At 27.5% G+C, this 8,743-nt stretch overlaps 3 protein-coding genes across 3 annotated transcripts; 2 read left to right on the top strand and 1 right to left on the bottom strand.

Moving 5' to 3' along the window:
- Nucleotides 1-2,331: 2,331 nt before the first annotated feature.
- Nucleotides 2,332-4,770, top strand: LOC108781943 (uncharacterized). Its single transcript, XM_018550072.1, has 6 exons — nucleotides 2,332-2,354; nucleotides 2,651-2,780; nucleotides 3,768-3,898; nucleotides 4,190-4,323; nucleotides 4,399-4,585; nucleotides 4,656-4,770. Exons 1-6 carry the CDS (start codon nucleotides 2,332-2,334, stop codon nucleotides 4,768-4,770), a joined length of 720 nt encoding a protein of 239 aa, XP_018405574.1.
- Nucleotides 4,771-5,077: 307 nt separating this feature from the next.
- Nucleotides 5,078-6,002, bottom strand: LOC108781942 (uncharacterized). Its single transcript, XM_018550071.1, has 3 exons — nucleotides 5,767-6,002; nucleotides 5,527-5,680; nucleotides 5,078-5,181 (listed from the first exon to the last, which is right to left on the bottom strand). Exons 1-3 carry the CDS (start codon nucleotides 5,956-5,958, stop codon nucleotides 5,078-5,080), a joined length of 450 nt encoding a protein of 149 aa, XP_018405573.1. The 5' UTR covers nucleotides 5,959-6,002.
- Nucleotides 6,003-7,288: 1,286 nt separating this feature from the next.
- On the top strand, nucleotides 7,289-8,641 carry LOC108781940 (uncharacterized). The gene is made up of 5 exons (XM_018550070.1): nucleotides 7,289-7,346; nucleotides 7,418-7,504; nucleotides 7,607-7,688; nucleotides 8,178-8,266; nucleotides 8,444-8,641. Exons 1-5 carry the CDS (start codon nucleotides 7,299-7,301, stop codon nucleotides 8,639-8,641), a joined length of 504 nt encoding a protein of 167 aa, XP_018405572.1. The 5' UTR covers nucleotides 7,289-7,298.
- The last annotated feature ends 102 nt before the right edge of the window (nucleotides 8,642-8,743 follow it).

The raw sequence follows: 8,743 nt of genomic DNA, 5'->3' as shown, positions 1-8,743 counted from the left end.
ATCGTTTGTTATAATGTATTAAATTGCATGCGACTAGATGTGACGTAAAAAGAAATAGTTTTATTCCGCTGAACAGATTCGATTAAGAAACCATCGGTGCACCAAGTTAAGTACTTTAGGACGTACTTAGGATACTAAGGATGTGTAACGTCTTCATCGAGCAAATTCACATTTAACTTGCGACACATTTGAATTGCACAATATGGACACGTCACCGATTTCTCAACGTCACTGCAACTTGATTTAAATCCGCTTAGCTTTGCCAAAAGTGTCCACTCGTCAAATTACACCGAGAATTGAAGCATCTAACAATAAGTAGATCGAACCGAAGGTGCAGTGCAATAAAACTGTTGGCATGTGGAAAACTGAACGTAAGTATATATGTGAGTGTATGTATTTATGATCATTTTAACGAAGTATTATATTTCTTAAAAGTTTTAGTTTTATGAAAGATAGGAGAGAGAGAGTTCTTAGAATTTAACTATATATTTAAATATATACATATAATGTATATATACTCATATAATGTATAATACTCTCTCTCTCTCTCTATTTATCTTTCTATTATATGTATATATAACGTATAAAAGGATACAAAATCTTCATAAAAATTTTCTTTGGTTTCTGCATGATATGATTACAAAGATTTATGTTAAAATAATATTTATATGAAATAATGGAATTATTTATATATATATATTATATAATAGCAAGGTAATGTTAAATGACGTCTTAATGATATTTTCAATGTCAATTGAATATTACTGAAAAATCATTTAACTGTTTGAAAATATCCAAAATCGCTAAAATTGCTATACAATAGAATAATATATATTGTGGCCTATAATCAAAAAATTAATGATTGACTAAAGAATAATAAATAGTTTATTTCTCTATTTACATTATTATCGCAAACGTTCTGACTTACAAAGTTTTCCTCAATGCTCGTAAAATAAGTGCACTATTTTTGCATCCTATTCAATCCCTATATAAACTAACGACGAATTACATACTAAAACAGGTACTCTGATTAATTTCAAGTGTCTACAAGTTTTTAAATATAGGAGATCGGAATAAATGTTGACGGAATGATGACTTCGATTTTTTTAAAAAGCGCTTAAACAATAGAATTAATCAGAGTGACTTTTTTAGTATATAATTCATTAGTTTATAAAGGAAATAGGGTGATAATTATTTGCGAGCCCTGAAAAAGACTTTTGTAAGCCGAAACGTTTACAATAATGTAAATAAACAAATAAATTATTTGTTATTCTTTAAATCAAGTATTAATTGCTTGAATATAGGCCCCACAATATTATTCTGATAGAAAATATTTATGATAAAAATAATAATAGTTGCTCAAATAGTATTTTGTTAATAAATACTATTTATAAAACAATAATATATATGATACATTACTCAACAAAATTAAAGGATCATTTGTTCCACCCTGCAAAAATAGGCAAACTTTGAGATAGAATAACTTCGTCAAAAATCATCGTATCGAGATGTTTAAAAAAGCATTTTAAAGCTTGAAATCTCTACTTTTCAGACCTGTACTTGAGAAAACGGTCTTACTGATATTTCGTGAAGTTGCACAATCATAAATAAAAGTGTGTCAAACCTAAAAATTTTTTACAAAATTTGACAAGTTCCACGGAGTCAAGTAAAAATCGTGCATAAATGCGGTTTACAGCTTTCGAAAGAGAGAATCTTTACCTTTAATTTGTTTTTTTTGTTGAGCTCTGTACGACTTTTTTTCACCGAGTTATTCAACGTTGAAGTGAAGAGGCCATTTTTACCTAAATGTTAAATAACTATGGAACTTGTCAAATTTTGTAAAAAATTTTTAGGTTTAACACACTTTTATTTATGATTGTGCAACTTCACGAAATATCAGTAAGACCGTTTTTTCAAGTACAGGTCTGAAAAGTAGAGATTTCAAGCTTTAAAATGCTTTTTTAAATCTCGATACGATGATTTTTGACGAAGTTATTCTATCTCAAAGTTTGCCTATTTTTGCAGGGTGGAACAAGTGATCGTTTAATTTTGTGGAGTAGTGTACTATATTTAAATGAAAAATTAAAAAAATTCCTAGATTATAGCGAAGACAGACTTCCTTTCTTGGATGAAGACAAAAACAAGATCATTGATGTATACGTTGAAGATCCGATTCGGAACATTCGACACCACAGCCTAATGCTTAAGGGCACTGCGAACCAATTAAGGAGATGGCCGAACGATGTTTGCAATTCGTTTACAGCAATGTGTTTCGTTCTTCTCAGTTTTACTTTTTTTGCCTTTGTGACGGCGATATTTTGTTTACCCATAATGAACGATGACAATAATTGCTGGTACTAATAATTATTGTTATTAATAATTATAATTTAATGAATTAATACTTTTAAGAAAATCACTGAATAAAGAAATAAAATTTTTACTTAATAAGATAAATAAGGCGAATAAATATAATTTAATTAATTTTTTAATTAATATGATATTTTTAATTTATACTGAATGTTTTCAATTAATATTTCGTATATTAATTAATTTTTTGAATTTACGTAAAAATATAATATATTTAATAATGGAATAATGTGATTTCTTTTTAATCAAGAAATATACACATTATTATAATTTATTATTCAAGTACTGAATTGAAGATTTCCGATGATGAATGTTCCTTTAATGTCTATTTCGTGAAGGAAGCTGCACAAGTCTGGTCTAGAAAAGAATTCTGTTATATCGAGACTGCGGCCAGAGAACAACCAAACCTGAATGTATATCAAAATTTTATAATAATTTAATTTACATTTTATATACACCTTGATAGCAAAATGTTGCCAATTTATGCGTAAATTGGCAGCAATCTCGATCAGATTTTGGCTACAAAACCGTAGCCATCTGCATCCGCACTTGGCTATGGATTTGACGACAACATTTACTGATATGTTTTGCAACAGATTTGTAGCAAAAACCGAGCAGAGTTTGCTGACATGATCTGATAGCAGATTACGAGCAGAGTCTGCTGACAAAAGTTGATAAAATAACGCTGACAGTGTGTTCCCCGAACGCACTCAGCGGTTAGATTACACGCACAAGTCAAAATAGACATTTAAATTTTAAATAACTATAGGTAAGCGCAGACTCTGTTTGTTTTCTGCCACCAATCTGTCTTCAACTTCTGTCAGCAGATCTGCTCGTAATCTGGGCTCATATTCTGTATACGTCTCCCAACATTTGTAGGTATGTTGATAATTAACGATAGCCAAAAGCAAGGACTGTTCTAGAAGAAAAGTGGGGTTCTTATTGGCTATCGCTCTACTGAACGACACTGACAACTGTCAGTAGACGTGTACAGGGCCCTGCTGTCAGATCTTGTCAGCAGAGTCTACTCGGTTTTTGCTACCAATCTGCTGCAAAATATCATATAACAGCAGACGTTTTCAGCAGTTTGGCAATTTGCTGACAATATCTGATAATACAGACTCTGTCTACAATTTGTTACCAATCTGTTATCAAAAATTGTCAGCAGGCTCTGCTCCAAATCTGTTTCCGCAGGCTTTGCTATCAGGGCAAATAACTAAATAATTTTTAATGTTATTCTTTTAATATAAATATTTGAAAATTATTACATTTAACTTTTTGGACGAATAATAGATTAGATTTTAGATCTTAGATTTTATCATCTCGTTTCTTTTTTTTTATTTAAATGAAACTAAAATATAATCTTAATTATAAGAATAATTACAGTTAATTTTTTATAGATATATTTAATCAATTTGATGCGTACCTCCAGTACACCAAACACATCGGAAATTTATCTCAAAATGGCTCTGGCTTCCCAAAATGCCAATATTCACATTGCCGAATTATTGATTGACAAATTTTTCAGCAAGTAATAAAAATAAGATTATTAAACATAATAATAATTAATATTTAGAATTATACACATATATTTTTTAAGCATTTTTATGTTTTAACGTATACTGTGTTTAATAATTCTGAAAAATAATTCTTAGAGTACTATATTTTTTAATAGAATAAAACGTGATAAATTAATATAATATAATGTCACATATTATCACTTTACGAATTCTTTTGCTTATTTAAAATTAAATTGTTTTTTGTTTATTTTGATTCTTTAATAAAAGAAATTATATTTTGATATCATATTTATATTCGTCAGAACGGAATTATCGAGTATCGCAAGAAATTTAAACAATGAATTATTGCTGATGGCGGCGAGAGCGTATCTGCTTTGGAACTTCCCCGGCGTTGCAATGCATCCGAGCGCATATTGCAATTTATCAGTTATCAATAAATCTCGGTGGAAGTAAGTAAATAAGTAAAAGCTTAAAGATAAATAATTAATATGATTTTCAGCGCTTCTATTTTATTTTTGTAGTAAAACGGGGAAACGAGATTGCATGCCGGACAAATTAGTTACGATCGACCCAATGATCGAATTACAAGCGACAGACGTGCATTGTCAAGCATTTCTAGGATTTGTAATACGGGAAATATCCAAGAATGCAACGCAAATGTATAGTTTGAAGGATGCATTGGATAAATTTTGTCCGAGGTAGACGTATACACACGAAAAGTATACCTAGAATGTTGTCATATATAATTGTGAACTCTTGCTTTTTTAGGATTGATAACTGTACCGAGGTGCGAGTACTTGATTTAAAATCGCAATGTTCGGTCAACGCTTTCGATTGTCCTACCGTCTATACGTCTAAAAAATCTTGGAAACTTACAATGTAATCCAAAAATTTATTTATAAATTATGCAATATATAATTTTCATTTCATGAAATTTAACATAATCTTTCTAAAATATATAAATATAAAAATAAATAAGAATTAATAAAATATCTGCAATGATTATATTTTGACGACGTGAAAAATGAACTTTTACGTTACGAAATTTAAAAACTATATGGTTTGGAAATAAACATTTTTTTAAGTTTTAAGAATCAACATATGTATGATTTGTTTGAAAAGATTTATAAGAAAAATGTGTATACAATATAGGAATACGAAATTCGGACAATAATCAGAAACATAAATTTTTATCGATTTTCATTGTTCTGATGTTTATCATCATTATTTAGTATAATTGAATTTCGGTGTTCATAGAGCCACACAATATCCAGCCATGTCCATACTTCTGTCGCTAAATACAAAAAAAATGACATATATATAAGTATTTATTATGTATAAAAACAAGTAAAAATAACAATAAACTGTATAAAATAAATAACAAATAGATGAGACAGATCTTAAATACATAATATAATCTTTTTTTATTGAATATTTTCTAAATTTATAAAATACAGCTTGAAAGAAAAGATTGACTGCTACAGTCTATTAAAAATGGTATGCCATATTTTACCATCTTAATTTGCTGCAGCAGCTAATCTTTTCTTTCAGTGTATTAAAGATAATTTGTTTATTTTATTGTGTACAGAAGAGATATGTTTCTTCGTAAAAAAAGTGAAAAGGGGATAAAAATATTTACAGAGCAAGAGAAGAAATCCTGCAGCATAAAATAACGCGGTTTGTATTTGTAGATATTTGAAAAAATACCAGATCATTATGATCACATCACAGAAATCGCACACTAGTTCAGCTAAAAAGAAGCTTATGAAAGGAAAACTAAGTTGCGGCCGCTTCTAAAATACATAATAATCAAGAATCATAAAATGAAACTAAAGCATAGAAAAAACTAGGTATATCACTTGATAATAATTTTGTTTACCATTAAAATGGAATAAATGAGCATGCCAACTGTAACTACAGATGGTATAGTGCGCGAGATGGAATAGCCGAAACTAAATGTCAAGACAGTCTTTCTAGAGGGAAAACCGCGAAGAATCTGTCCATTCTGCAAAACATTGTATTCCGTTGATCCGTAATAGCACAAAATCAATATTAATAATGCCAACGACATTGCTCTGACTATCTTGAAACCTTCATGGTAAAAAAACGTTTTCTTTTCCAGTGAGTTCTCATTTTTCTCAATTATTTGGGAATGATTCTGAAATAAATGAGATAATATTTTAGCTTCAATTAGCTGCAAGAAGATAAATAAAATCTTAAAAAAAAAATGTGTTTTTCAAAAAATTAAATAATATGAATATCGAATTTATATTGTTAAAAGAATACGAAGAACTTTTCATGCTTGAGGACAGTTTGATGAATCAATGACTTTTCTTTAACTTTTTTTTTTATGAAATTCGATTTATTATTTAACAGTTTTTTTTTAATATCACTGACTTGTCAAACTGTCCACGTATACATATATATTTCTATTTATAAAATAAATATTTTTACTTTAGCGCGAAACATACATATGCAACTAAAAATATAGATGTATCATATTTATAATATATATAAATACTATAATATAATGTACCGTTTTTAGACGTTTTTTCATTCTTTCTAGATAATCTTTAAGACTACCTTGAATACGACTTGATCGTTGACCCATTGTTATTGATAGATCACGTAAATGATTGATAAATTTGTTTTTATCCAAATGTATCAGTATATTTCAAAATGCACATACATTATATTGATTATGATTTATATTATTTTTTGAAATAATAAATAGCATACATATATAACGAAGAATATAGAAATTATGCAGCAAACTGATAAATTTGCAAAACAATATGATGAGGTAAAGATAAAAAAGTATTATAGAATGGAAAACCAATTAATCAATGTAATGTAATGACGATAAAAATAAAAAAATAGAATTACATAATCATTTTGTTATAATTGCAAAACTTCGCGTTATTGACTTCGATTTGTAATTTTGTGCAAATTGATAGTGGAATCGATTTTAAAAACTACAAGCTATTTTTATTAACATATTATACATATTTACGCAATTTATGTATTTATACGAAAAAATATTATGTGAAATAATTCTGTCAAAAATCTGTTTTTTTTTTTACATTAAAATGTTAAGTGTGTTTGATCAAATTGATTAGAATAATCGATTACATTAAATAAATACAGATTACATTAATCAAATTCACAAATATTAATTTATATAACTCATGTTTAAATTGCGATCTACTGAAAACGCATGAAGGTGCAATTTCATGGAGCGAAAAAGCAAACCTCTAAAATTTGTGAAAAGTAAACGTGCAAATATAATAAAATTTATTGAACATATCTGTTTTTAAACGGAACGTTTGAACTGTTTAACGTATTTGCATTTTAATTTGAAGAAGAGAAACAGTTTTTTCAGATTCAAAATATTGAGATATAAAGTGAATTATGGCTTTTCACAGTCGACGAAATTTTAGAGTCCATGGTGGACACTTAGTAATTAAATGTTTCTTACGATTTTCAAAAACAATTATTCTCGTTATAACAATAATAGTTTTCTTTTACAGAGAATCGGACGAATGGCCTGTTCCTTATGCAATAATTACGTAATGGGTAGCTCGTTATATGTGATTGTTTTGGGCCTTATTGGGACCGTTAGTCTATCGTAATATTCCCATTTTGCTAATTTAAAGATATATTTTATTAAAAAAGTGTACATTTAAGTACTATACATTATTAATAAAAAATTTCGCTAGGTAGTCACGGCTTTTGACATAATATGCACAATAAATTGTAAAATTCCCAGGATGTCATCACGCCGTAGGAACAATCAAGAAGGTTTATTTATTGTTTCATTAGATAGTATTTTGAATTAATTAAAAAATATTTTAACTATATACACTCAGACATCACACAATATTTATAAAATATTTATAAAATATTTGAAAATGTTTGTAAGATTTATTTCAAATATTTTGTGATCTTAGACTGCACTCTGATCATAAATATTTATTACAAATATTATAAAATATTTATTGCAAATGTTGTAGTAAATGCTATAAAAATGATGAATAAGACATTATAATTCAAGTAAAAAATATTTATTAGAAATGTTTATTTATAATTTATCATAAACATTACATAAAATATTAAATCTTTATTTTAATAATATTTTGAATAAAGTTTTGTATACAATATGTCTAAAATATTTATATAACATTTCAAAAAATGAATAGTAATAAATATTTATAATAAATATTCTGTGTTGTCTAGATCTATAGTCAAGATGTCAATAAATCATTGTAAACTGTTAAATGATAATTGCAGTGCCCTTTACTGTCGAGAGGGATTTGAAGTTAATGACATCAATCTTGGGAATCGAGCATTACACTTTAATTATGTTAGGCGCAATCACAGTAAGTAAAAAGTATTTTTTAGATACTTTTTAAAAAAAATTTAAAATAATTTAACATTATGTTTAAAAAATAACATTTATTTAAAAATATTATGAAAATTATATGATATTTTATAAATTTATATAAAAACTTAAAAACGCATTTGTTATTTCTAAATAAATAGCTTTGCTTTGGCAGGAATACCCTATGCTACACACACCGTGGTTACTCATGCAACTTTGTGTCATCATTGTGGAGATCATTGTCTTCTTTGTGAGATTCTTCCTAGATGGTTTGCACATCAAACGCAATGAAATATTGCAAGCAATGTTTATCTTATACAATTGGTTGCAAGTCTTCTGTCTTTTTCATCAGCAAACACGACAAGTTATTTAGAAATATTTCAGATTTTTTAATATTACGTTATACATTTATATTGTTTTAATATTTATATGCTATGAATTATATAACAATATAATTTTTATATAAATATGCGTA

Source organism: Cyphomyrmex costatus, unplaced genomic scaffold (genome assembly GCF_001594065.2).
Source record: "Cyphomyrmex costatus isolate MS0001 unplaced genomic scaffold, Ccosl1.0 scaffold932, whole genome shotgun sequence".
NCBI lineage: Eukaryota > Metazoa > Arthropoda > Insecta > Hymenoptera > Formicidae > Cyphomyrmex > Cyphomyrmex costatus.
The sequence above is the reverse complement of the archived record's forward strand: the minus strand, read 5'-3'. Positions and strand labels throughout refer to the sequence as shown.

Excerpts from the sequence above, each read along its gene's own strand:
- LOC108781943 (XM_018550072.1), top strand. The coding sequence starts at position 2,332 with ATGAACGATGACAATAATTGCTG. Across the intron at positions 2,781-3,767 it reads GAGAACAACCAAACCTGAAT|ATATATTTAATCAATTTGAT; the intron begins GTATATCAAAAT and ends AATTTTTTATAG. Across the intron at positions 4,586-4,655 it reads TTGGATAAATTTTGTCCGAG|GATTGATAACTGTACCGAGG; the intron begins GTAGACGTATAC and ends TTGCTTTTTTAG.
- LOC108781942 (XM_018550071.1), bottom strand. The coding sequence starts at position 5,958 with ATGTCGTTGGCATTATTAATATTGATTTTGTGCTATTACGGATCAACG. Across the intron at positions 5,681-5,766 it reads TCATTTATTCCATTTTAATG|AAGCGGCCGCAACTTAGTTT; the intron begins GTAAACAAAATT and ends TATGTATTTTAG. Across the intron at positions 5,182-5,526 it reads AGGATTTCTTCTCTTGCTCT|CGACAGAAGTATGGACATGG; the intron begins GTAAATATTTTT and ends TTTTGTATTTAG.
- LOC108781940 (XM_018550070.1), top strand. The coding sequence starts at position 7,299 with ATGGCTTTTCACAGTCGACGAAATTTTAGAGTCCATGGTGGACACTTA. Across the intron at positions 7,347-7,417 it reads GAGTCCATGGTGGACACTTA|AGAATCGGACGAATGGCCTG; the intron begins GTAATTAAATGT and ends TTTCTTTTACAG. Across the intron at positions 7,689-8,177 it reads CCGTAGGAACAATCAAGAAG|TGCCCTTTACTGTCGAGAGG; the intron begins GTTTATTTATTG and ends TGATAATTGCAG.